General features: G+C 57.4%; 1 protein-coding gene across 1 annotated transcript in view; it reads right to left on the minus strand.

Moving 5' to 3' along the window:
• Positions 1–22,484, minus strand: part of LOC144675948 (rab GTPase-binding effector protein 2-like) — a 23,568-nt gene extending 1,084 nt beyond the window's left edge. The window contains exons 1-12 of the mRNA XM_078536466.1: positions 22,306–22,484; positions 21,004–21,180; positions 18,064–18,221; positions 17,773–17,868; positions 15,796–16,143; positions 9,643–9,759; positions 7,691–7,789; positions 6,464–6,595; positions 6,300–6,354; positions 3,541–3,596; positions 1,365–1,463; positions 50–166 (exon numbers count right to left, since the gene is read on the minus strand). Of these exons, the coding sequence (XP_078392592.1) occupies positions 50–166; positions 1,365–1,463; positions 3,541–3,596; positions 6,300–6,354; positions 6,464–6,595; positions 7,691–7,789; positions 9,643–9,759; positions 15,796–16,143; positions 17,773–17,868; positions 18,064–18,221; positions 21,004–21,180; positions 22,306–22,360 (1,509 nt within the window). The 5' untranslated portion in view covers positions 22,361–22,484. The remainder of the gene's footprint in view (positions 1–49; positions 167–1,364; positions 1,464–3,540; positions 3,597–6,299; positions 6,355–6,463; positions 6,596–7,690; positions 7,790–9,642; positions 9,760–15,795; positions 16,144–17,772; positions 17,869–18,063; positions 18,222–21,003; positions 21,181–22,305) is intronic.
• Positions 22,485–27,443: the final 4,959 nt, after the last annotated feature.

Here is a 27,443-nt window from a genome sequence, read left to right on the forward strand (position 1 = left end):
CCTCTCCGGAACAGGAGGAGGGGTATGAGGGCGGTTTATTAACACTAACCTGCAGTGCCTGGGAGAGTTTCACGAAATCTTTCTGGACTTGTTCACTGGTGTCCAACTCGACCTGCAACCTCTGACCTTTGGCCTTTTCTTCCTGTAACTTCACCGTCAGGTCTGCCTGCAAGAGACGGGTAATTCAGCACTCCCTCAGTACTGACCCTCCGACAGTGCGGCGCTCCCTCAACACTGACCCTCCGACAGTGCGGCGCTCCCTCAACACTGACCCTCCGACAGTGCGGCGCTCCCTCAGCACTGACCCTCCGACAGTGCGGCGCTCCCTCAGTACTGACCCTCCGACAGTGCGGCGCTCCCTCAGCACTGACCCTCCGACAGTGCGGCGCTCCCTCAGCGCTGACCCTCCGACAGTGCGGCGCTCCCTCAGCGCTGACCCTCCGACAGTGCGGCGCTCCCTCAGCACTGACCCTCCGACAGTGCGACGCTCCCTCAGCACTGACCCTCCGACAGTGCGGCGCTCCCTCAGCACTGACCCTCCGACAGTGCGGCGCTCCCTCAGCACTGACCCTCCGACAGTGCGGCGCTCCCTCAGCACTGACCCTCCGACAGTGCGGCGCTCCCTCAGCACTGACCCTCCGACAGTGCGGCGCTCCCTCAGCACTGACCCTCCGACAGTGCGGCACTCCCTCAGCACTGACCCTCCGAACAGTGCGGCTCTCCCTCAGTGCTGACTCTCCGACAGTGCGGCTCTCCCTCAGCACTGACCCTCCGACAGTGCAGAGCTCCCTCAGCACTGACCCTCCGACAGTGCGGCGCTCCCTCAGCACTGACCCTCCGACAGTGCGCCCCTCCCTCAGTACTGACCTTCCGACAGTGCGGCGCTCCCTCAGCACTGACCGTCCGACAGTGCGGCGCTCCCTCAGCACTGACCCTCCGACAGTGCGGCGCTCCCTCAGCACTGACCCTTCGACAGTGCGGCGCTCCCTCAGCACTGACCCTCCGACAGTGCGGCTCTCCCTCAGTACTGACCCTCCGACAGTGCGGCGCTCCCTCAGCACTGACCCTCCGACAGCGCGGAGCTCCCTCAGCACTGACCCTCCCACAGTGCGGAGCTCCCTCAGCACTGACCCTCCGACAGTGCGGCGCTCCCTCAGCACTGACCCTCCGACAGTGCGGCACTCCCTCAGCACTGACCCTCCGACAGTGCGGAGCTCCCTCAGCATTGACCCTCCGACAGTGCGGCGCTCCCTCAGCACTGACCCTCCGACAGTGCGGCGCTCCCTCAGCACTGACCCTCCGACAGTGCGGCACTCCCTCAGTACTGACCCCCCGACAGTGCGACGCTCCCTCAGTACACTCACCCTCTCCTCTGTCCGGGTCTGCAGCTCCAGTTGTTGCTGGTTACACTGAGTCTGTAGTGTCGCCACCTCGGCCATTTTCTCCTGCAGCCTGGTCAGGAGCTGTGGGAAAGGGGGAGGGAGCAAGAGGGAGGGAGAGAGAGAGAGACAGAGGGAGAGATGGACACAGATGGAGAGAAAGAGGGAGAGAGAGAGATGGAGAAAGAGGGAAAAAGTGACACAGAGAAAGAGACATAAAAACAGAGTGTGTCAGGGAGAGAGAGGGAGGGAGAGGGAGACAGGGAGAAACAGAGAGAGAGAGAGAGACAGTGACAGAGAGAGACAGAGAGAGGCAGAGACAGAGAGAGGCAGAGACAGAGAGAGGGAGAGACAGAGAGAGGCAGAGACAGAGAGAGGGAGAGACAGAGAGAGGGAGAGACAGAGAGAGGGAGAGACAGAGAGAGGGAGAGATAGAGAGAGGGAGAGATAGAGAGAGAGAGAGACAGAGAGAGGGAGAGACAGAGAGAGGGAGAGACAGAGAGAGAGAGAGAGAGACAGAGAGAGAGAAAGAGAAAGAGAGACAGAGAGAGAGATCGAGTGTCAGAGAGATAGGCAGAGACAGACAGATGGAGTGAGTGAGACAGAGACAGAGAGACAGGCAGAGAGAGAGGTAGAGAGACAGAATGTGTGGGACAGAGAGAGAAGGAGAGAGAGGGAGAGTGAGAGAGAAGGAGGCAGAGAGAGGGAGGCAGAGAGTGGGAGACAGAAAGAGGAAGAGAGAGAGACACAGAGAGACAGAGAGAGGGGGAGATAGAGAGGAAGACAGAAAGAGAGAGAGACAGAGAGGGAGAGAGACAGAGGGAGAGAGACAGAGAGAAAGAGACGGAGAAGGAGATAGAGGGACAGAGAGATAGGCAGAGACAGACAGATGGAGTGAGATAGAGAGAGAGACAGAGGGGTGATAGAGAGAGAAAGAGACAGAGCGGGAGAGAAACACAGAGGGAGAAACAGAGAGAGAGAGAGACAGAGACAGAAAGAGAGACAGAGACAGAGAGAGAGAGGCAGAGAGAGAGAGACAGGGAGAGAGACAGGGAGAGAGACAGAGAGAGACAGAGAGAGACAGAGAGAGACAGAGAGAGAGACAGAGAGAGAGACAGAGAGAGAGACAGAGAGAGAGACAGAGAGAGAGACAGAGAGAGGGAGACAGAGAAAGACAGAAAGAGAGAGAGAGAGAGACAAAGTGAGAGGGACAGAAAGGGGGAGAGGTACAGAGAGAGAAAGAGACAGAGAGAGAGAGAGACAGAGAGAGAGTGAGAGAGGCAGAGAGAGAGATAGACAGAGAGAGAGGGAGAGACAGAGAGAGAGGGAGAGACAGAGAGAGGAGGAGAGATAGAGAGAGAAAGAGACAGACAGAGAGAGGAAGAGAGAGAGAGAGAGAGCGAGGGAGAGGGACAGACAGAGAGACAGAAGGAGAGAGGGAGAGAGAGGGAGAGGGACAGAGAGAGAGAGAGAGAGAGGTGGAGATGGTGTGAAAACATGAATGTGTTTCACCGTGTTGCCGAGGGGTGTGACATGCTCGGTGAAATGGGTCGGCGAGCGTGAAAACAGGACATGAGGATTTAACGGGGACGTTCGGGCTGGGGTTCCGATGCTCGTGAGCGGAGTGGACAATAACTGGGAGGGCGATTGTTGGAAGGGTTGGGGAAGGAGCCGAGTGTCTGCAGCTCAAACGCCCGAGAGGATGGGAGAGGGAGAAACCCCTCAGCGCTTGGCGAAAAAAATACTTCAGGCGTTGCAACCGACACCAAGTCTCTGCCCCAGAGATGCTCAGTCGTTGGGTGGGATCGAGAGATCTTATGGGCGCTGAGGGGGTCGGGGGAGACGGGGAGAGAGCCGGAAGGCGGAGTTGAGGGAGAAGATCAGCCACAGGCTGGATTAAGGGCGGATCAGGCTCGAGGGGCCGAATGGCCTCCTCCTATTTCACCAGGGAGATCGAGAGATCTCACGGACGCTGAGGGGATTAAGGGATGCAGGGAGACGGGGACGGTGGGGGGGAGGGGAAGGTGGAGTTGAAGGAGGAGGTCAGCCACAGGCTCGATTAAGGGCAGGGACACCTCGAGGGGCCGAATGGCCTCTTCTCGCTCCGGTTGCCGATGGCAATTTGCCGGGAGGGTCCCGTTGCCCGGCGCCGATCACTCACCTCGTTGTTCCTCTCGGGAGAGGGTTCGGCCGCTGTTGTCAGTGTGAGTTCCCCAGCTGGAGGAGGGGAGAGGGAAAGGGGGAGAGAGAAAGAGAGAGAGAGAGAGAGAGAGAGTCAGCAGGTCACCTTTAAATTCAAACCCAACTCAGTCTTACATCAGGGACACTTGATCGACTGCAATTGTCCGTAGGAGGAGGTTACAGAGATAGGGAGGGATTGTAGGGGGCTGGAGGAGGTTACAGAGATAGGGAGGGTTGCAGGGGCTGGAGGAGGTTACAGAGATAGGGAGGGGTGTAGGGGCTGGAGGAGGTTACAGAGATAGGGAGGGGTGTAGGGGCTGGAGGAGGTTACATAGATAGGGAGGGTTGTAGGGGCTGGAGGAGGTTACAGAGATAGGGAGGGGTGTAGGGGCTGGAGGAGGTTACAGAGATAGGGAGGGGTGTAGGGGCTGGTGGAGGTTACAGAGATAGGGAGGGTTGCAGGGGCTGGAGGAGGTTACAGAGATAGGGAGGGGTGTAGGGGGGCTGGAGGAGGTTACAGAGATAGGGAGGGTTGTAGGAGGCTGGAGGAGGTTACAGAGATAGGGAGGGTTGTAGGGGCTGGAGGAGGTTACAGAGATAGGGAGGGTTGTAGGGAGCTGGAGGAAGTTACAGAGATAGGGAGGGTTGTAGAGGCTGGAGGAGGTTACAGAGATAGGGAGGGTTGTAGGGAGCTGGAGGAAGTTACAGAGATAGGGAGGGTTGTAGGGGCTGGAGGAGGTTACAGAGATAGGGAGGGGTGTAGGGGCTGGTGGAGGTTACAGAGATAGGGAGGGTTGTAGGGGCTGGAGGAGGTTACAGGGATAGGGAGGGTTGTAGGGGACTGGAGGAGGTTACAGAGATAGGGAGGGTTGAAGGGGGCTGGAGGAGGTTACAGAGATAGGGAGGGTTGTAGGGGCTGGAGGAGCTAACAGAGATAGGGAGGGTTGTAGGGGGCTGGAGGAGGTTACAGAGATAGGGAGAGTTGTAGGGACTGGAGGAGGTTACAGAGATAGGGAGGGTTGTAGGGGCTAGAGGAGGTTACAGAGATAGGGAGGGTTGTAGGGATGCAGAAGGTTACAGAGATAGGGAGGGTTGTAGGGGACTGGAGGAGGTTACAGAGATAGGGAGGGTTGTAGGGGCTGGAGGAGGTTACAGAGATAGGGAGGGTTGTAGCAGCTGGAGGAGGTTACAGAGATAGGGAGGGGTGTAGGGGGCTGGAGGAGGTTACAGAGATAGGGAGGGTTGTAGGGGCTGGACGAGGTTACAGAGATAGGGAGGGTTGTAGGGGGCTGGAGAAGGTTACAGAGATAGGGAGGGATTGTAGGGGGCTGGAGGAGGTTACAGAGATAGGGAGGGTTGTAGGGGCTGGAGGAGGTTACAGAGATAGGGAGGATTGTAGGGGGCTGGAGGAGGTTACAGAGATAGGGAGGGTTGCAGGGGCTGGAGGAGGTTACAGAGATAGGGAGGGGTGTAGGGGGGCTGGAGGAGGTTACAGAGATAGGGAGGGTTGTAGGAGGCTGGAGGAGGTTACAGAGATAGGGAGGGTTGTAGGGGCTGGAGGAGGTTACAGAGATAGGGAGGGTTGTAGGGAGCTGGAGGAAGTTACAGAGATAGGGAGGGTTGTAGAGGCTGGAGGAGGTTACAGAGATAGGGAGGGTTGTAGGGAGCTGGAGGAAGTTACAGAGATAGGGAGGGTTGTAGGGGCTGGAGGAGGTTACAGAGATAGGGAGGGGTGTAGGGGCTGGTGGAGGTTACAGAGATAGGGAGGGTTGTAGGGGCTGGAGGAGGTTACAGGGATAGGGAGGGTTGTAGGGGACTGGAGGAGGTTACAGAGATAGGGAGGGTTGAAGGGGGCTGGAGGAGGTTACAGAGATAGGGAGGGTTGTAGGGGCTGGAGGAGCTAACAGAGATAGGGAGGGTTGTAGGGGGCTGGAGGAGGTTACAGAGATAGGGAGAGTTGTAGGGACTGGAGGAGGTTACAGAGATAGGGAGGGTTGTAGGGGCTAGAGGAGGTTACAGAGATAGGGAGGGTTGTAGGGATGCAGAAGGTTACAGAGATAGGGAGGGTTGTAGGGGACTGGAGGAGGTTACAGAGATAGGGAGGGTTGTAGGGGCTGGAGGAGGTTACAGAGATAGGGAGGGTTGTAGCAGCTGGAGGAGGTTACAGAGATAGGGAGGGGTGTAGGGGGCTGGAGGAGGTTACAGAGATAGGGAGGGTTGTAGGGGCTGGACGAGGTTACAGAGATAGGGAGGGGTGTAGGGGCTGGAGGAGGTTACAGAGATAGGGAGGGTTGTACGGGCTGGAGGAGGTTACAGAGATAGGGAGGGTTGTAGGGGCTGGAGGAGGTTACAGAGATAGGGAGGGTTGTAGCGGCTGGAGGAGGTTACAGAGATAGGGAGGGTTGTAGGGGCTGGAGGGGGTTACAGAGATAGGGAGGGTTGTAGGGGCTGGAGGAGGTTACAGAGATAGGGAGGGTTGTAGCGGCTGGAGGGGGTTACAGAGATAGGGAGGGGTGTAGGGGGCTGGAGGAGGTTACAGAGATAGGGAGGGTTGTAGGGACTGGAGGAGGTTACAGAGAGAGGGAGGGGTGTAGGGGGTGTAGGAGGTTACAGAGATAGGGAGGGTTGTAGGGGGCTGGAGGAGGTTACAGAGATAGGGAGGGTTGTAGAGGCTGGAGGAGGTTAAACCTTATCTGCGCTTGCCGACATTTGGCTAAAATGGTGAGAGGGGAGCCTTACCGAGGTGGAGGTTGTCCTCTGGACGCCCACTCTGCGAGGGTGACTCCTGGGTAACCTGCGGGGATGCAGGAGAGAGAGAGAGAGAGAGAGTGAGCAAACGGTGTGAGGCGGGGTGACGGGGGTCTGGGCAGGTGCTGCGGGAGCTGGTCAACGTGAGGCCCTACCTGGCCGGAGACGGCGGTCTGGGGGTCCACAGCCTGAGTCGGGGGGCCGTGAAGGCTCTTCAGCTCCTGGTTCTCCCTCAGCAGCTGCTGTATTCGAGTGCTCAGCTCCTTGTGCGTTCCCACCAACTGCGCCTGTGATTGGACAGACAGCCGACAGAGTGAGTGTGGCAGGGAGAGGGCCAGCGCTGATCGATACAGGGCTACGGGGAGAGAGCGGGTCAGTGGGATTAGTTTGGGGATTGATACAGGGCTATGGGGAGAGAGCGGGGCAGTGGGATTAGTTTGGGGGTTGATAAAGGGCTATGGGGAGAGATCGGGGCAGTGGGATTAGTTTGGGGATTGATACAGGGCTATGAGGAGAGAGCGGGGCAGTGGATTAGTTTGGGGATTGATACAGGGCTATGGGGAGAGAGCGGGGCAGTGGGATTAGTTTGGGGATTGATACTGGGCTATGGGGAGAGAGCGGGGCAGTGGGATTAGTTTGGGGATTGATACAGGGCTATGGGGAGAGAGCGGGGCAGTTGGATTAGTTTGGGGATTGATACAGGGCTACGGGGAGAGAGCGGGGCAGTGGGGTTAGTTTGGGGATTGATACAGGGCTATGGGGAGAGAGCGGGACAGTGGGATTAGTTTGGGGATTGATACAGGGCTATGGGGTGAGAGTGGGGCAGTGGGATTAGTTTGGGGATTGATACAGGGCTATGGGGAGTGAGCGGGACAGTGGGATTAGTTTGGGGATTGATACAGGGCTATGGGGTGAGAGCGGGACAGTGGGATTAGTTTGGGGGTTGATACAGGGCTATGGGGAGAGAGCGGGACAGTGGGATTAGTTTGGGGATTGATACAGGGCTATGGGGATAGAGCGGGACAGTGGGATTAGTTTAGTGATTGATACAGGGCTATGGGGAGAGAGTGGGGCAGTGGGATTAGTTTGGGATTGATACAGGGCTATGGGGAGAGAGCGGGGCAGTGGGATTAGTTTGGGGGTTGATACAGGGCTACGGGGAGAGAGCGGGGCAGTGGGATTAGTTTGGGATTGATACAGGGCTATGGGGAGAGAGCGGGGCAGTGGGATTAGTTTGGGGGTTGATACAGGGCTACGGGGAGAGAGCGGGGCAGTGGGATTAGTTTGGGGGTTGATACAGGGCTATGGGGAGAGAGAGCAGGTGAATGGGATTAGTTCTGGGGACAATTGGAACAGTGGATAGGGGAGACATGTCAATTCACCATCTGTTTCTGTGTTCGTTCCTGGATCACTGTAAACATCTCTTTAAGCCTCTGAATCTCCAACATAGAAGAGTCCACTTTGTCTTTCACAAGAGCTACCTGTGTTTTGGAACAGCAAATACCATTTATAAAATCCAAAACATGGTACTTTCACACCACAATCATCGAACATAATGTGACATATATAACAATCTATCATCTCCCTGAGAGAGAGGGGACTGAGAGACAACAGTCAGTGTACAGATATCTCCCTGAGAGAGAGAGGGGACTGAGAGACACCAGTCAGTGTACAGATATCTCCCTGAGAGAGAGGGACTGAGAGACAACAGTCAGTGTCCAGATATCTCCCTGAGAGAGAGAGGGGACTGAGAGACACCAGTCAGTGTACAGATATCTCCCTGAGAGAGAGAGGGGACTGAGAGACACCAGTCAGTGTACAGATATCTCCCTGAGAGAGAGAGAGGGGACTGAGAGACACCAGTCAGTGTACAGATATCTCCCTGAGAGAGAGAGGGGGGACTGAGAGACACCAGTCAGTGTACAGATATCTCCCTGAGAGAGAGGGGACTGAGAGACACCAGTCAGTGTACAGATATCTCCCTGAGAGAGAGAGGGGACTGACAGACACCAGTCAGTGTACAGATATCTCCCTGAGAGAGAGGGGACTGAGAGACACCAGTCAGTGTACAGATATCTCGCTGAGAGAGAGACTGAGAGACACCAGTCAGTGTACAGATATCTCACTGAGAGAGAGAGAGGGGACTGAGAGACACCAGTCAGTGTACAGATATCTCCCTGAGAGAGAGGGACTGAGAGACACCAGTCAGTGTACTGATATCTCCCTGAGAGAGAGTCTGAGAGACACCAGTCAGTGTACAGATATCTCCCTGAGAGAGAGGGGACTGAGAGACACCAGTCAGTGTACAGATATCTCCCTGAGAGAGAGAGGGACTGAGAGACACCAGTCAGTGTACAGATATCTCCCTGAGAGAGAGGGACTGAGAGACACCAGTCAGTGTACAGATATCTCCCTGAGAGAGAGAGGGACTGAGAGACACCAGTCAGTGTACAGATATCTCCCTGAGAGAGAGAGGGACCGAGAGACACCAGTCAGTGTACAGATATCTCCCTGAGAGAGAGGGGGGACTGAGAGACACCAGTCAGTGTACAGATATCTCCCTGAGAGAGAGAGGGGACTGAGAGACACTAGTCAGTGTACAGATATCTCCCTGAGAGAGAGAGGGGACTGAGAGACACCAGTCAGTGTACAGATATCTCCCTGAGAGAGAGAGGGGACTGAGAGACACCAGTCAGTGTACAGATATCTCCCTGAGAGAGAGGGACTGAGACACACCAGTGTACTGATATCTCCCTGAGAGAGAGAGGGGGACTGAGAGACACCAGTCAGTGTACAGATATCTCCCTGAGAGAGAGGGGACTGAGACACACCAGTCAGTGTACAGATATCTCCCTGAGAGGGAGAGAGGGGACTGAGAGACACCAGTCAGTGTACAGATATCTCCCTGAGAGGGAGAGGGGGACTGAGAGACACCAGTCAGTGTACAGATATCTCCCTGAGAGAGAGAGGGGGACTGAGAGACACCAGTCAGTGTACTGATATCTCCCTGAGAGAGAGAGGGGACTGAGAGACACCAGTCAGTGTACAGATATCTCCCTGAGAGAGAGAGGGGACTGAGAGACACCAGTCAGTGTACAGATATCTCCCTGAGAGAGAGAGGGGACTGAGAGACACCAGTCAGTGTACAGATATCTCTCTGAGAGAGAGAGGGGACTGAGAGACACCAGTCAGTGTACAGATATCTCCCTGAGAGAGAGAGGGGACTGAGAGACACCAGCCAGTGTACAGATATCTCCCTGAGAGAGAGAGGGGACTGAGAGACACCAGTCAGTGTACAGATATCTCCCTGGGTTCAGCGCCCAGTATTTATCACCTCTTGGCCACACTCCTCGCTGCTCTGTCTCAGGGCTTCCTCCAGGTTCTTGCGAACGGCCGTCTCTATCTCTAGTCGCTCCCGTGTCTGGTGCAGAGACACCTGATGCTGTTTGACCTGTAGAGACAGGAGAGAGGGAGAGTGTGAGAGAGAGGCAGAGACAGGAGAGAGGGAGAGTGTGAGAGAGAGGTAGAGACAGGGGAGAGGGAGAGTGTGAGAGAGAGGCAGAGACAGGGGAGAGGGAGAGTGTGAGAGTGAGAGAGAGACAGAGGAGAGGGAGAGTGTGAGAGAGAGGCAGCGACAGGGGAGAGGGAGAGTGTGAGAGAGAGGCAGAGACAGGAGAGAGGGAGAGTGTGAGAGAGAGGCAGAGACAGGGGAGAGGGAGAGATTGAGAGAGAGAGACAGGGGAGAGGGAGAGTGTGAGAGAGAGGCAGAGACAGGAGAGAGGGAGAGTGTGAGAGAGAGACAGAGACAGGAGAGAGGGAGAGTGTGAGAGAGAGACAGAGACAGGAGAGAGGGAGAGTGTGAGAGAGAGACAGGGGAGAGGGAGAGTGTGAGAGAGAGGCAGAGACAGGGGAGAGGGAGAGTGTGAGAGAGAGAGAGGCAGGAGAGAGGGAGAGTGTGAGAGAGAGGCAGAGACAGGAGAGAGGGAGAGTGTGAGAGAGAGGCAGAGACAGGGGAGAGGGAGAGTGTGAGAGAGAGACAGTGACAGGGGAGAGGGAGAGTGTGAGAGAGAGAGAGACAGGAGAGAGGGAGAGTGTGAGAGAGAGAGAGACAGGGGAGAGGGAGAGTGTGAGAGAGAGAGAGACAGGGGAGAGGGAGAGTGTGAGAGAGAGAGAGACAGGAGAGAGGGAGAGTGTGAGAGAGAGAGAGACAGGGGAGAGGGAGAGTGTGAGAGAGAGGCAGAGACAGGGGAGAGGGAGAGTGTGAGAGAGAGACAGTGACAGGGGAGAGGGAGAGTGTGAGAGAGAGAGAGACAGGAGAGAGGAGAGTGTGAGAGAGAGAGAGACAGGGGAGAGGGAGAGTGTGAGAGAGAGAGAGACAGGGGAGAGGGAGAGTGTGAGAGAGAGGCAGAGACAGGAGAGAGGGAGAGTGTGAGAGAGAGGCAGAGACGGGAGAGGGAGAGTGTGAGAGAGAGAGACAGGGGAGAGGGAGAGTGTGAGAGAGAGGCAGAGGACAGGGAGAGGGAGAGTGTGAGAGAGAGGCAGAGACAGGGGAGAGGGAGAGTGTGAGAGAGAGGCAGAGACAGGAGAGAGGGAGAGTGTGAGAGAGAGGCAGAGACAGGGGAGAGGGAGAGTGTGAGAGAGAGAGAGAGACAGGGGAGAGGAGAGTGTGAGAGAGAGAGAGACAGGGAGAGGGAGAGTGTGAGAGAGAGGCAGAGACAGGGGAGAGGGAGAGTGTGAGAGAGAGAGAGACAGGGGAGAGGGAGAGTGTGAGAGAGAGGCAGAGACAGGAGAGAGGGAGAGTGTGAGAGAGAGAGAGACAGGGAGAGGGAGAGTGTGAGAGAGAGAGAGACAGGGGAGAGGGAGAGTGTGAGAGAGAGGCAGAGACAGGGGAGAGGGAGAGTGTGAGAGAGAGAGAGACAGGGGAGAGGGAGAGTGTGAGAGAGAGGCAGAGACAGGAGAGAGGGAGAGTGTGAGAGAGAGAGAGAGACAGGGGAGAGGGAGAGTGTGAGAGAGAGGCAGAGACAGGGGAGAGGGAGAGTGTGAGAGAGAGACAGGGGAGAGGGAGAGTGTGAGAGAGAGACAGGGGAGAGGGAGAGTGTGAGAGAGAGGCAGAGACAGGGAGAGAGGGAGAGTGTGAGAGAGAGACAGAGACAGGAGAGAGGGAGAGCGTGAAAGAGAGGCAGGGACAGGGGAGAGGGAGAGTGTGAGAGAGAGGCAGAGACAGGGGAGAGGGAGAGTGTGAGAGAGAGAGGCAGTGACAGGGGAGAGGGAGAGTGTGAGAGAGAGAGAGACAGGGGAGAGGGAGAGTGTGAGAGAGAGAGAGACAGGGGAGAGGGAGAGTGTGAGAGAGAGAGAGACAGGGGAGAGGGGAGAGTGTGAGAGAGAGACAGGGAGAGGGAGAGTGTGAGAGAGAGACAGGGGAGAGGGAGAGTGTGAGAGACAGAGACAGGGGAGAGGGAGAGTGTGAGAGAGAGACAGGGGAGAGGGAGAGTGTGAGAGAGAGGCAGAGACAGGAGAGAGGGAGAGTGTGAGAGAGAGAGAGACAGGGGAGAGGGAGAGTGTGAGAGAGAGGCAGAGACAGGGAGAGAGGGAGAGTGTGAGAGAGAGAGAGACAGGGGAGAGGGAGAGTGTGAGAGAGAGACAGGGGAGAGGGAGAGTGTGAGAGAGAGGCAGAGACAGGGGAGAGGGAGAGTGTGAGAGGCAGAGACAGGGGAGAGGGAGAGTGTGAGAGAGAGGCAGAGACAGGAGAGAGGGAGAGTGTGAGAGAGAGAGAGAGACAGGGGAGAGGGAGAGTGTGAGAGAGAGGCAGAGACAGGGGAGAGGGAGAGTGTGAGAGAGAGACAGAGACAGGAGAGAGGGGAGAGTGTGAGAGAGAGGCAGAGACAGGAGAGAGGGAGAGTGTGAGAGAGAGAGAGACAGGGGAGAGGGAGAGTGTGAGAGAGAGGCAGAGACAGGAGAGAGGGAGAGTGTGAGAGAGAGAGAGACAGGGGAGAGGGAGAGTGTGAGAGAGAGGTAGAGACAGGAGAGAGGGAGAGTGTGAGAGAGAGGCAGAGACAGGGGAGAGGGAGAGTGTGAGAGAGAGGCAGGGGAGAGGGAGAGTGTGAGAGAGAGGCAGAGACAGGAGAGAGGGAGAGTGTGAGAGAGAGAGAGAGACAGGGAGAGGGAGAGTGTGAGAGAGAGGCAGAGACAGGAGAGAGGGAGAGTGTGAGAGAGAGGCAGAGACAGGAGAGAGGGAGAGTGTGAGAGAGAGGCAGAGACAGGAGAGAGGGAGAGTGTGAGAGAGAGGCAGAGACAGGAGAGAGGGAGAGTGTGAGAGAGAGAGAGGCAGGGACAGGAGAGAGGGAGAGTGTGAGAGAGAGAGAGACAGGGGAGAGGGAGAGTGTGAGAGAGAGGCAGAGACAGAGGAGAGGGAGAGTGTGAGAGAGAGGCAGAGACAGGAGAGAGGGGAGAGTGTGAGAGAGAGGCAGAGACAGGGAGAGGGAGAGTGTGAGAGAGAGGCAGAGACAGGAGAGAGGGAGAGTGTGAGAGAGAGGCAGAGACAGGAGAGAGGGAGAGTGTGAGAGAGAGAGAGACAGGGGAGAGGGAGAGTGTGAGAGAGAGGCAGAGACAGGGGAGAGGGAGAGTGTGAGAGAGAGAGAGACAGGGGAGAGGGAGAGTGTGAGAGAGAGGCAGAGACAGGGGAGAGGAGAGTGTGAGAGAGAGAGAGACAGGGGAGAGGGAGAGTGTGAGAGAGAGAGAGACAGGGGAGAGGGAGAGTGTGAGAGAGAGAGAGAGACAGGGAGAGGGAGAGTGTGAGAGAGAGAGAGAGACAGGGGAGAGGGAGAGTGTGAGAGAGAGGCAGAGACAGGAGAGAGGGAGAGTGTGAAAGAGAGACAGGGGAGAGGGAGAGTGTGAGAGAGAGGCAGAGACAGGGGAGAGGGAGAGTGTGAGAGAGAGAGAGAGACAGGGGAGAGGGAGAGTGTGAGAGAGAGACAAGGGAGAGGAGAGGGAGAGTGTGAGAGAGAGGTAGAGACAGGAGAGAGGGAGAGTGTGAGAGAGAGACAAGGGAGAGGGAGAGGGAGAGTGTGAGAGAGAGGTAGAGACAGGAGAGAGGGAGAGTGTGAGAGAGAGGCAGAGACAGTCGAGAGGGAGAGTGTGAGAGAGAGGCAGAGACAGGAGAGAGGGAGAGTGTGAGAGAGAGGCAGAGACAGGAGAGGGGGAGGGTGTGAGAGAGAGAGATAGAGACAGGAGTAAGGGAGAGTGGGAGAGAGAGAGAGACAGGATAGAGGCAGAGACAGGAGAGAGGAAGAGTGCGAGAGAGAGGCAGAGACAGGAGAGGGGGAGAGTGTGTGAGAGAGAGAGATAGAGATACGAGTAAGGGAGAGTGTGAGAGAGAGGCAGAGACAGGAGAGAGGGAGAGTGTGAGAGAGAGGCAGAGACAGGGGAGAGGGAGAGTGTGAGAGAGAGAGAGACAGGGGAGAGGGAGAGTGTGAGAGAGAGAGAGACAGGGGAGAGGAAGAGTGTGAGAGAGAGGCAGAGACAGGAGAGAGGGAGAGTGTGAGAGAGAGACAGAGACAGGAGAGAGGGAGAGTGTGAGAGAGAGAGAGAGACAGGAGAGAGGGAGAGTGTGAGAGAGAGGCAGAGACAGGAGAGAGGGAGAGTGTGAGAGAGAGGCAGAGACAGGAGAGAGGGAGAGTGTGAGAGAGAGAGAGACAGGGGAGAGGGAGAGTGTGAGAGAGAGGCAGAGACAGGGGAGAGGGAGAGTGTGAGAGAGAGAGAGACAGGGGAGAGGGAGAGTGTGAGAGAGAGGCAGAGACAGGGGAGAGGGAGAGTGTGAGAGAGAGAGAGACAGGGGAGAGGGAGAGTGTGAGAGAGAGAGAGACAGGGGAGAGGGAGAGTGTGAGAGAGAGAGAGAGACAGGGGAGAGGGAGAGTGTGAGAGAGAGAGAGAGACAGGGGAGAGGGAGAGTGTGAGAGAGAGGCAGAGACAGGAGAGAGGGAGAGTGTGAAAGAGAGACAGGGGAGAGGGAGAGTGTGAGAGAGAGGCAGAGACAGGGGAGAGGGAGAGTGTGAGAGAGAGAGAGAGACAGGGGAGAGGGAGAGTGTGAGAGAGAGACAAGGGAGAGGGAGAGGGAGAGTGTGAGAGAGAGGTAGAGACAGGAGAGAGGGAGAGTGTGAGAGAGAGGCAGAGACAGTCGAGAGGGAGAGTGTGAGAGAGAGGCAGAGACAGGAGAGAGGGAGAGTGTGAGAGAGAGGCAGAGACAGGAGAGGGGGAGGGTGTGAGAGAGAGAGATAGAGACAGGAGTAAGGGAGAGTGGGAGAGAGAGAGAGACAGGATAGAGGCAGAGACAGGAGAGAGGAAGAGTGCGAGAGAGAGGCAGAGACAGGAGAGGGGGAGAGTGTGTGAGAGAGAGAGATAGAGATACGAGTAAGGGAGAGTGTGAGAGAGAGGCAGAGACAGGAGAGAGGGAGAGTGTGAGAGAGAGGCAGAGACAGGGGAGAGGGAGAGTGTGAGAGAGAGAGAGACAGGGGAGAGGGAGAGTGTGAGAGAGAGAGAGACAGGGGAGAGGAAGAGTGTGAGAGAGAGGCAGAGACAGGAGAGAGGGAGAGTGTGAGAGAGAGACAGAGACAGGAGAGAGGGAGAGTGTGAGAGAGAGGCAGAGACAGGCGAGAGGGAGAGTGTGAGAGAGAGGCAGAGACAGGGGAGAGAGAGAGTGTGAGAGAAAGAGACAGGAGAGAGGGAGAGTGTGAGAGAGAGGCAGAGACAGGAGAGAGGGAGAGTGTGAGAGAGAGGCAGAGACAGGAGAGAGGGAGAGTGTGAGAGAGAGAGAGACAGGGGAGAGGGAGAGTGTGAGAGAGAGGCAGAGACAGAGGAGAGGGAGAGTGTGAGAGAGAGGCAGAGACAGGGGAGAGGGAGAGTGTGAGAGAGAGGCAGAGACAGAGGAGAGGGAGAGTGTGAGAGAGAGGCAGAGACAGGGGAGAGGGAGAGTGTGAGAGAGAGGCAGAGACAGGAGAGAGGGAGAGCGTGAAAGAGAGGCAGAGACAGGGGAGAGGGAGAGTGTGAGAGAGAGGCAGAGACAGGAGAGAGGGAGAGTGTGAAATAGAGCAAGAGAGAGAGAGACAGAGACAGAGAGTGACAAAGAGGGAAAGCAGAGAAAGAAGCAGAGAGAGATGGGGGGGCAGAGACACAGAGAGCTGGAGAGTGTGAGAGAGAGCGAGAGAAACAGAGAGATAGAGAGAGAGAGAGAGAGAGACAGAGACAGAGAGTGACAAAAAGGGAAAACAGAGAGAGGAGCAGGGAGAGAGAGAGAGCGCAAGAGAGGGAAAGTGTGAGAGAGAGACAGAGAGATCAGAGAGCAATGCAGAGGGAGAGAGAGAGATGGTCAGAGAGACGGAGAGTGATACAGAGGGAGGGAGACGGAGAGTGATACAGGGGGAGAGAAACAGAGAGCAATGCAGAGAGAGAGAGAGATGGTGGGAGAGACGGGGAATTCCGAAGCCTCCTCTACCTCCTGATGCAGCTCGTTCCATTCCTCATCGTGCAGTAGGTGACAGCCGGGCGGGGGTAGGTAGATGGATTCGGGCACCAGGGTGCCAGTGGAGAGCAGCGAGGCGGTGTCCTCCTTGCCGGGGGGCAGTGGCCTAGCCAGGCAGGGGGCAGGCCCCGACGCTGTGGTCCAGCCCGCGCAGTTGGCGGCGAAGGTGTCCGCTCCGGCTTGGGCCTCGGAGGCGCTGTCGCTCTCCTCGGAGCCCCACTCCCTCGGGGCTCTCCGGCGAGGGCCCGAGGGCTCTTCCCTCCACGGGGTTTCGGCCTCGCACCGATGTGCCAGGAGCGCTTGCGGAGAATCAGCGGAGAGCTGTGGGAAGGTGGGGGTGGGGGGGGTAAGTGGGGAGAGGTTGACAGGGAGGGTAAAACACACAAATATTAAACAGAGCCCCAATGTATCCTCCTGACCTTTCACCCTCTCCGCTACCGGGGGGGTCAATGCTAATCCTATCTGGAGCCTGCTGTGTCCTTAATCCAGCCTGTGGCTGATCATCCCCCTCAACTCCACCTTAATCCAGCCTGTGGCTGATCTTCCCCCTCAACTCCACCTTAATCCAGCCTGTGGCTGATCATCCACCTCAACTCCGCCTTAATCCAGCCTGTGGCTGATCTTCCACCTCAACTCCACCTTAATCCAGTCTGTGGCTGATCTTCTCCCTTGACTCCACCTCCCCGCACTCTCCCCACATCCCTCGATCCCCTCAGTGTCCAAAAATCCCTTGATCTCCCGGTCTTGAACCTACTCGATGACGGAGCACCCACCGCTCTCTGGGGTAGAGAATTCCAAAGATTCACAACCCTCCCCGAGTGAAGACATTTCTCCTTCATCTCAGCCCAAAATGGCCGACCCCTTCTCCTGAGACTGGGACCCCCCGTGTTCTAGACTCTCCGGCCCGGGGAGGGGGAGGGAAACAGCCTCTCAGCATCGACCCTGTCAAAGCCCTTCAGAATTTTCTACGTTTCAGTGAGACGACCTCTCATTCTTCGAAACTCCAGGGAATAGAGACCCATTCTCCTCAATCTCTCCTCCTGGGACAATCCCTCTCATCTCAGGAACCAGTCTAGCGTTCCTCAGATACTGAAGCAGCCCATCTCCAAATGCAGCAAGACCTGGACAATATCCAGGCTTGGGGCTGACAAGTGGCGAGTCACATTTGCACCACACAAGTGCCAGGCAATGACCATCTCCAACAAGAGAGAATCCAACCATCGCCCCCTTGACATTCAATGGCATTACCATCACTGAATCCCCCCACTATCAACATCCTGGGGGTTACCATTGACCAGAAACTGAACTGGGACCAGCCATATAAATACTGTGGCTACAAGAGCAGTTCAGAGGCTGGGAATCCTGCGGAGAGTAACTCACCTCCTGACTCCCCCAAAGCCTGTCCACCATCTACAAGGTACAAGTCAGGAGTGTGATGGGGATACTCCCCACTTGCCTGGATGAGTGCGGCTCCCACAACACTCAAGAAGCTCGACACCGTCCAGGACAAAGCAGCCCCCCCCGCTCGATCGGCACCCCATCCACAAACATTCACTCCCTCCACCACCACCAACGCACAGGTGCAGCAGTGTTTGTACCATCTACAAGATGCACTGCAGCAACTCGCCAAGGCTCCTTCGACAGCGCCGCCCAAACCCACGACCTCTACCGTCTAGAAGGACGAGGGCAGCAGACACATGGGGAACACCCACCACCTGGAAGTTCCCCTCCGGGCCCCTCACCCATCCCGACTTGGAAATATATCGGCCGTTCCTTCACTGTCGCTGGGGTCCAAATCCTGGAACTCCCTCCCTAACAGCGCCGTGGGTGTACCTACACCATATGGGACAAAATCCTGGAACTCCCTCCCTAACAGCGCCGTGGGTGTACCTACACCCCACGGACAAAATCCTGGGATCCCGCCCAATGCTGCCCCCTGGCACTGCCCACCTGTTCCTCAGCCTTTGCCAGCTTCTGTTTCAGCGAGGCGATCTCCTGTTCCATGGGCATCACGATCGAACGCAGCTTCTCGGCATCTTCCTGTGCCTGCAAACATCGGAGCGGGGATGGTGAAAAACACACAGGGTAAAGCTCCCCCCTACACCGTCCCCCATCAAACACTCCCAGGACAGGTACAGCACGGGGTTAGATACAGAGTAAAGCTCCCTCTACACCGTCCCCCATCAAACACTGCCAGGGCAGGTACAGCACGGGTTTGATGGAGACTAATGCGCCCTTTACCTTCCTCATCTCATTCTCCAGGTTGTCCTGAGGGAGACTCCCTGACAGATGCCTCCGCAGTTTGACGATTTCTCTCTCCTTGGCATCCTGGTACTGCCTCCACTGGGAACGCTCCTTCTCCGCATTTCTCAGCTGGGCCTCATAGTTACTGAGCGACTCTGGAGCAGAGAGAAAGTTAGTAAAGTAACGTAACAGCAGAATGGGAGGGCATTTAACGGGTGGCCAGGTATGTGTTAGACCACACTCGGAGCACCGTGTACAGTCCTGGTCTGGTTAGACCACACTCGGAGCACCGTGTACAGTTCTGGTCTGGTTAGACCACACTCGGAGCACCGTGTACAGTCCTGGTCCGGTTAGACCACACTCGGAGCACCGTGTACAGTTCTGGTCCGGTTAGACCACACTCGGAGCACCGTGTACAGTTCTGGTCTGGACAGACCACACTCGGAGCACTGTGTACAGTTCTGGTCCGGTTAGACCACACTCCGAGCACTGTGTACGGTTCTGGTCCGGTGAGACCACACTCGGAGCACTGTGTACAGTTCTGGTCCGGTTAGACCACACTCCGAGCACTGTGTACAGTTCTGGTCCGGTTAGACCACACTCGGAGCACTGTGTACAGTTCTGGTCTGGTTAGACCACACTCGGAGCACTGTGTACAGTTCTGGTCCGGTTAGACCACACTCAGAGCACTGTGAACAGTTCTGGTCCGGTTAGACCACACTCGGAGCACCGTGTACAGTTCTGGTCTGGTTAGACCACACTCGGAGCACCGTGTACAGTTCTGGTCTGGTTAGACCACACTCGGAGCACCGTGTACAGTTCTGGTCCGGTTAGACCACACTCGGAGCACTGTGTACAGTTCTGGTCTGGTTAGACCACACTCGGAGCACCGTGTACAGTTCTGGTCCGGTTAGGCCACACTCGGAGCACCGTGTACAGTTCTGGTCTGGATAGACCACACTCGGAGCACTGTGTACGGTTCTGGTGTGGTTAGACCACACTCGGAGCACCGTGTACAGTTCTGGTCTGGTTAGACCACAGTCGGAGCACCGTGTACAGTTCTGGTCTGGTTAGGCCACACTCGGAGCACCGTGTACAGTTCTGGTCCGGTTAGACCACACTCGGAGCACTGTGTAAGGTTCTGGTCTGGTTAGACCACACTCGGAGCACTGTGTACGGTTCTGGTCTGGTTAGACCACAGTCGGAGCACCGTGTACAATTAATAAAGCTGGAATTGAAAGCTCCTTTCAGTGAGGGCGACCATGAAACCATCAAAGATTGTCGTCAATACCCATCGGGTTCACTTTAGGGAAGGAAATCTGCCGTCATTACCCAGTCTGGCCTACACGTGACTCCAGGCCCACGGCAACGCGCATGACTCTGAACTGCATCTCCGAAATGGTCTATCCGTTAGGAATCTGCAACGAATGCTGGCTTTGCCAGCGACACTCACGTGCCATGAAAGGATTTTTAAAAACGGTACAGGTGGAATTTACAGTTCGAGTTGTACAGGCAAATGTGGGGTTTACAGCCTGAGTTGTGCAGGCGGACAGGGCACGAACAGCTTGATTTGTACAGGCGCACAGGGCGACTGCAGTTTTGAGTTCTACAGGCGGACAGTGAATTTGTCGGTTGGGTTGTTCAGGTTGTCAGGGAGTTTCCAGTCTGAGCCGTACAGGCAGACGGTGGGATTACAGTCTGACTTGTACAGGCGCGCAAGGAGTTTCGTTAAAAACTCGTTCATTCGCGAGCCAGATGGGTTTTTACAACAATCGATGATAGTTTCGTGGTCACCATTCTTGAGACCTCATATTTGATTAGTTGAATTTAAATCCCACTGGCTGCAGTGGTTGGGATTCAGTCTGAGTTTTACAGGCAGACAGGCAGATTACAGGTTGAGTTGTCCAAGCGGACAGGGAGATTACAGTCGGAGTTGTACAGGCAGTGAGATTACAGTTTGAGCTGTACAGGCGGACAGTTAGATTACAGCCGAGTTGCAGAGGCAGGTGGAGCTTCCTGTTTGTGTAGTACAGGCGGACAGTGAGATTACAGTTTGTGTTGTACAGGCAGACAAGGAGATTGCAGCTGATTTGTAGAGCCAGACAGGGAGTTTCCCGTTTGTGTTATACAGGCAGCCGGGGAGATGACAATTTGTGTTGTACAGGTGGACAGGGAGATTACAGCTAAACTGCAGAGGCAGACAAGGAGTTTCCTGTTTGTGTTGTACATCTGGACAGTGAGATTACAGTTTGTGTTGTACAGGCTGACAGGGGGTTTCTCCATTTGTGTTGTACAGGCGGACAGTGAGTTCCCGTTTGTGTTGTACAGGCAGACAGCGAGGTTACAGTTTGTGTTGTACAGGCAGACAGCGAGGTTACAGTTTGTGTTGTACAGGCAGACAGCGAGGTTACAGTTTGTGTTGTACAGGCAGACCGCGAGATTACAGTTTGTCTTGTACAGGCAGACAGCGAGGTTACAGTTTGTGCTGTACAGGCAGACAGCGAGGTTACAGTTTGTGTTGTACAGGCGGACAGTGCGGTTACAGTTCGAGATGTACAAGCAGACAGTGAGATTACAATTTGTGTTGTACAGGCTGACAGGGAGTTCCCACTTGTGTTGGGCAGGCAGACGGTGAGATTACAGTTTGTGTTATACAGGCTGACAGGGAGTTTCCCATTTGTGTTGTACAGGCAGACGGTGAGATTACAGTTTGTGTTATACAGGCTGACAGGGAGTTTCCCATTTGTGTTGTACAGGCAGACGGTGAGATTACAGTTTGTGTTGTACAGGCTGACAGGGAGTTTCCCGTTTGTGTTGTACAGGCGAACAGTGAGATTACAGTTTGTGTTGTACAGGCTGACAGGGAGTTTCCCGTTTGTGTTGAACAGGCATACATGACGTTGATATCAAAACCCAAGTGCCTAGTGGCCTGCTCACCCTTCATGATGGTCTGTAGCGACGCCACCTCCTCCTGGCAGTGCTGCTTCACCTGGTCGATGGCCTCCTGCTTGGTGCTCTCTGACACTGTGGCTATGGCCTTGATGTTCTCGATTTCAGCCAGTGCCTCAGACAGTTGGAGCTGCAAGGCTTCCACGCTACAGTGCACTGGGCCCCCTGCAAGCAGGAGAGAGTGGAATTCAGGCCCACCGCGAGGGCTGGACAGGCTGAGGGCAAGGTGGGGGTCAGAGGGTGGGGTTAACGTAGGGGTCAGAGGGTGGGGTTAAAGTGGGGGGGTCAGCGGGCGGGATTAACGTGGGGGGGTCAGAGGGCGGGATTAACGTGGGGGAGTCAGAGGGCGGGATTAACGTGGGGGGGTCAGAGGGCGGGGTTAACGTGGGGGGGTCAGAGGGTGGGGTTAATGTGGGTGGGGCTGAGGGGAGCGGGTCGGGGGAGAAGGGAGGGCGGGTCGGGTGAGAGGGGTTGGGGGAGAGGGGACGGGGGGGGGGGTGGAAGTGTGGGCGGGGGGGAGGGGTGGAAGTGTGGGCGGGGCCGGGGGATGGAAGTGTGGGCGGGGCCGGGGTAGTGGGCGGGGCCGGGGTAGTGGGCGGGGCCGGGGTAGTGGGCGGGGCCGGGGGAGTGGGCGGGGGCCGGGGGAGTGGGCGGGGGCCGGGGGAGTGGGCGGGGGCCGGGGGAGTGGGCGGGGGCCGGGGGAGTGGGCGGGGGCCGGGGGAGTGGGCGGGGCCCGGGGGAGTGGGCGGGGCCCGGGGGAGTGGGCGGGGGCCGGGGGAGTGGGCGGGGGATGGGAGTGTGGGCGGGGGCCGGGAGAGTGGGCGGGGGCCGGGAGAGTGGGCGGGGCCGGGAGAGTGGGCGTGGCTGAGGGGAGGGAGGTTGGATGAGGAAAGTGGGCGGGTCTGGGAGAAGTGGGCGGGTCTGGGAGAAGTGGGCGGGACTGAAGGAATTGGGCGGGTATGAGGGAAGTGGGCGGGTATGAGGGAAGTGGGCGGGTCTCAAGCGGAGTGGGTGGGGTTAATGTGACGGTAGATGGGCGGACCAAAGGGGCGGGGCGCGGCCAAGGGGAGGGGCGGGAAGGAGCGGGGCTGGGCAAAAAGGAGGGGCGGGGCGTGGCAAAAAGGAGGGGCGGGGCGTGGCAAAGAGGAGGGGGCGCGACAAAGCGGAGGGGGCGCGGCCACCGCTTGGGTGAAAGGTCAACCCGCGGCCTAATCATTTTAGGCTCCCCGCGCCAGCGGAGATCCCACCTGTTTCCCCACACCCACCCCAGCCTTCAGCCCTCAGCCTTACCGCCTTCACCAGCTGGCGGCGCGCTGCCTCCCCCTCCTCCACCGCCGGCCTCCATCTGCCCGGGCTCATCCCCCAGCTTTCCCTTCTCCGTCTTCAACACCGCGCCTCAGCGCTCCAGCCGGCACCAGGTCGTCACCATTTCCTCTTCCTTGCAGCAGACCGCCTCTTCCCTTCCTCCCGCCCCCTGGAGGACCGAACGGCGGTCCTCCGGTATCCCGGCGGGCCGCGCGGCAGGGCTGGAGGACCGACCGGCGGTCCTCCGGCATCCCGGCGGCCAGCGGGCGGCAGCCTGGAGCCTGGAGGACCTTCCCTGACTCCTCCAGTGTCCCAGGGGGCAGCGGGGGGAAACCCAGCCCACTGAGTCCTGGAGGACCAGACAGGAGTCCTCCAGCATCCCAGACTGCCACGCTTTGGTTACATACAATAATCCCCATTATATAATGATCCCAAAATAAACAAAATACAATTTTGCGCACCCCCACACTCCCCCTCCCATCGGGATGCCCGGCGAAGCTATTCATCGAAGGGCGGTCGCCGTAACGTAGGAAAGGAGGCAGCCAACTTGTGCACAGCAAGATCCCGCGAGCAACAGCTGAGAGAATGGACCCAGCGCAGCTTGGACGGGGGACAGACATTGGACCCAGGGCGCCGCCAGCATAAAGAATAAGTGCGGCCCACCCTTAATCCAGCCTGTGGCTGATCTTCCCCCTCAACTCCGCCTTAATCCAGCCTGTGGCTGATCTTCCACCTCAACTCCACCTTAATCCAGCCTGTGGCTGATCTTCCACCTCAACTCCACCTTAATCCAGCCTGTGGCTGATCATCCACCTCAACTCCACCTTAATCCAGCCTGTGGCTGATCTTCCACCTCAACTCCACCTTAATCCAGCCTGTGGCTGATCTTCCACCTCAACTCCACCTTAATCCAGCCTGTGGCTGATCTTCCACCTCAACTCCACCTTAATCCAGCCTGTGGCTGATCATCCACCTCAACTCCACCTTAATCCAGCCTGTGGCTGATCTTCTCCCTCAACTCCACCTTAATCCAGCCTGTGGCTGATCTTCCACCTCAACTCCACCTTAATCCAGCCTGTGGCTGATCTTCCACCTCAACTCCACCTTAATCCAGCCTGTGGCTGATCATCCACCTCAACTCCACCTTAATCCAGCCTGTGGCTGATCTTCCACCTCAACTCCACCTTAATCCAGCCTGTGGCTGATCTTCTCCCTCAACTCCACCTTAATCCAGCCTGTGGCTGATCTTCCCCCTCAACTCCACCTTAATCCAGCCTGTGGCTGATCTTCTCCCTCAACTCCACCTTAATCCAGCCTGTGGCTGATCTTCCCCCTCAACTCCGCCTTAATCCAGCCTGTGGCTGATCTTCTCCCTCAACTCCACCTTCCTGCACTCTCCCCACATCCCTCGATCTCCTCAGTGTCCAAAAATCCCTCGATCTCCCGGTAATGAACCTACTCGATGACGGAGCACCCACCGCTCTCTGGGGTAGGAGAATTCCAAAGATTCACAACCCTCCCGAGTGAAGACATTTCTCCTTCATCTCAGCCCAAAATGGCCGACCCGTTCTCCTGAGACTGGGACACCCCGTGTTCTAGACTCTCCAGCCCGGGGAGAGGGGGGGAAAACAGCCTCTCAGCATCGACCCTGTCAAAGCCCTTAAGAATTTTCTACCTTTCAATGAGATCCTGAGGTGTTGGAGGAGATTAGAGACAAGGGAGGGTCGTAGGAGCTGGAGGAGGTGACAGAAATAGGGAGGGTTGTAGGAGGTTACAGAGATGGGAGGGTGGTAGGGGTTGGAGGAGGTTACAGAGATAATGAGGGTTGTAGGGGCTGGAGGAGGTTACAGAGATAGGGAGGGTTGGAGGAGGTTACAGAGATGGGAGGGTGGTAGGGGTTGGAGGAGGTTACAGAGATAGGGAGGGTTGCAGGGGCTGGAGGAGGTTACAGAGATTGGAAGGGTGTAGGGGGCTGGAGGAGATTACAGAGATAGGGAGGGGTGTAGGGGCTGGAGGAGGTTACAGAGATAGGGAGGGTTGTAGGGGCTGGAGGAGGTTACAGAGATAGGAAGGGTGTAGGGGGCTGGAGGAGGTTACAGAGATAGGGAGGGGTGTAGGGGCTGGAGGAGGTTACAGAGATAGGGAGGGTTGTAGGGGCTGGAGGAGGTTACAGAGATAGTGAGGGGTGTAGGGGCTGGAGGAGGTTACAGAGATAGGGAGGGTTGTAGGGGCTGGAGGAGGTTACAGAGATAGGGAGGGTTGTAAGGGCTGGAGGAGGATACAGAGATAGGGAGTGGTGTAGGGGGCTGGAGGAGGTGACAGAGATAGGGAGGGGTGTAGGGGCTGGAGGAGGTTACAGAGATAGGGAGGGTTGTAGGGGCTGGAGGAGGTTACAGGGATAGGGAGGGTTGTAAGGGCTGGAGGAGGTTACAGAGATAGGGAGTGGTGTAGGGGGCTGGAGGAGGTGACAGAGATAGGGAGGGGTGTAGGGGCTGGAGGAGGTTACAGAGATAGGGAGGGTTGTAGGGGCTGTAGGAGGTTACAGAGATAGGGAGGGTTGTAAGGGCTGGAGGAGGTTACAGAGATAGGGAGGGTTGTAGGGGCTGGAGGAGGTTACAGGGATAGGGAGGGTTGTAGGGACTGGAGGAGGTTACAGAGATAGGGAGGGTTGTAGGGGCTGGAGGAGGTTACAGAGATAGGGAGGGTTGTAGGGGCTGGAGGAGGTTACAGAGATAGGGTTGTAGGGGCTGGAGGAGGTTACAGAGATAGGGAGGGTTGTAGGGACTGGAGGAGGTTACAGAGATAGGGAGGGTTGTAGGGGCTGGAGGAGGTTACAGAGATAGGGAGGGTTGTAGGGGCTGGAGGAGGTTACAGAGATAGGGAGGGTTGTAGGGGGCTGGAGGAGGTTACAGAGATAGGGAGGGTTGTAGGGGGCTGGAGGCGGTTACAGAGATAGGGAGGGTTGTAGGGGGCTGGAGGCGGTTACAGAGATAGGGGTAGGGGGGAAGTGAGGGCCACGTAGGGGATTTGAAAACGAGGGTGTGAATGTGAAAATGGAAGGGTTGCCGGGGACCGGGAGCCCGTGTGTGGGTCAGCGAGATACAGGGGGGGTGAGGGGTGAAGGGGACTCGGTGCGAGTTCGGACACGGGCGGAGTTTGGGACGAGCTGAAGTTTACGGAGGGTCGAGTGTGGGAGAGAGGCTGGGATCGTCGAGTCCTGAGGGAACGAAGGGGCGGGCGAGGGCTTCCGCAGCCGATGAGCTGAGGCAGGGGCATCTGAAACAGACGCCTTCCAAATCCGGGTTTGGTGGGTGGGGGTGGGGGTGGAGTGGGGTGGGGTCAAGCGAGGCCTGTGCCCTCGCCACCCCCGCCACCCATCCGACGGGCAATCGAGCCAACAATCGGTGTCCCCCTCACCAAGGCTCCCTCACCCAGGCCGCCAAAACGAAACCGAGCACCGCGGGCAAATACGGTCCTCAGATTGCGGGCGAAGGTGCTGTTGTTACCCACTCTCTGCCCCCCACCCCCCCGCCGCAAGATGTGCATGGCGCTCCCTATCTTCTCGATCCCGCACGTGCGAGACGACCTCAGCAACAGAACGCCCAGGGGTGAGTTTATTTAGTTTTTAGTCACCGTGCCTCACTAAGGCCACTCACCGCAGCCACCACACCCCACCCAGTCTCTTCCACTCGGACATATTATCGATTTAATGGGCCATCTTGCACCTACCTCAAAGAAGGGGCTTGGCAACCACCTCTCTCTCTCTCTCTCTCTCTCTCTGGAAAGGTCACCATCGGTGAGGAGGTCCGGCAAGGGGTCAGCCAGGTTACTACAAACTACGGCCAAAGCCAAAGGCTCCCATCCCCGCTCAATTGCCGAATTGGCCAACTTGCCAGGAAAGGCGGTGGGAGGGGGTCAGTGCTGAGGGAGAGCCGCGCTGTCGGAGGGTCAGCGCTGAGGGAGCGCCCGCACTGTCGGAGGGTCAGCGCTGAGGGAGCGCCGCACTGTCGGAGGGTCAGTGCAGAGGGAGCGCCCGCACTGTCGGAGAGTCAGCGCCGAGGGAGAGCCGCGCTGTCGGAGGGTCAGTGCTGAGGGAGCGCCCGCACTGTCGGAGGGTCAGTGCTGAGGGAGCGCCGCGCTGTCGGATGGTCAGTAATGAGGGAGCGCCGCACTGTCGGAGGGTCGGTGCTGAGGGAGTGCCCGCACTGTCGGAGGGTCTGTGCTGAGGGAGCGCCGCACTGTCGGAGGGTCAGCGCTGAGGGAGCGCCCGCACTGTCGGAGGGTCAGCGCTGAGGGAGCGCCGCACTGTCGGATGGTCAGTGCCGAGGGAGCGCCGCACTGTCGGAGGGTCAGTGCCGAGGGAGCGCCGCACTGTCGGAGGGTCAGTGCTGAGGGAGCGCCCGCACTGTCGGAGGGTCAGCGCTGAGGGAGCGCCGCACTGTCGGAGGGTCAGTGATGAGGGAGCGCCGCACTGTCGGAGGGTCAGTGCTGAGGGAGCGCCGCACTGTCGGAGGGTCAGCGCTGAGGGAGCGCCGCACTGTCGGATGGTCAGTAATGAGGGAGCGCCGCACTGTCGGAGGGTCGGTGCTGAGGGAGCGCCGCACTGTTGGAGGGTCAGCGCTGAGGGAGAGCCGCACTGACGGAGGGTCAGTGCTGAGGGAGCGCCGCACTGTCGGAGGGTCAGTGCTGAGGGAGCGCCGCACTGTCGGAGGGTCAGTGCTGAGGGAGCGCCGCACTGTCGGAGGGTCAGTGCTGAGGGAGCGCCGCACTGTCGGAGGGTCAGTGCTGAGGGAGCGCCGCACTGTCGGAGGGTCAGTGCTGAGGGAGCGCCGCACTGTCGGAGGGTCAGTGCTGAGGGAGCGCCGCACTGTCGGAGGGTCAGTGCTGAGGGAGACGCGCTGCACTCTTGGCACCACACAAAGTGACATTTTATTCTCAGGGATGGACATCGATCTTGGTGTTTCAGTTTGTCAAGTTGAGGAGTTATAAAGCATTAACATCGGTCTCTCTCTCTGTGCCTCACAGTCTCCCCCTCTCTGTCTCTCTCTCTTTCTCTCTGTCTGTCTGTCTCCCTCTGTCTCTCTCTCCCTCTGTCTCTCTCTCCCTCTGTCTCTCTCTCCCTC

The sequence above is a fragment of the Cetorhinus maximus genome, unplaced genomic scaffold (genome assembly GCF_964194155.1).
Source record: "Cetorhinus maximus unplaced genomic scaffold, sCetMax3.hap1.1 HAP1_SCAFFOLD_1239, whole genome shotgun sequence".
In the NCBI taxonomy this organism is placed as follows: Eukaryota; Metazoa; Chordata; class Chondrichthyes; order Lamniformes; family Cetorhinidae; genus Cetorhinus; species Cetorhinus maximus.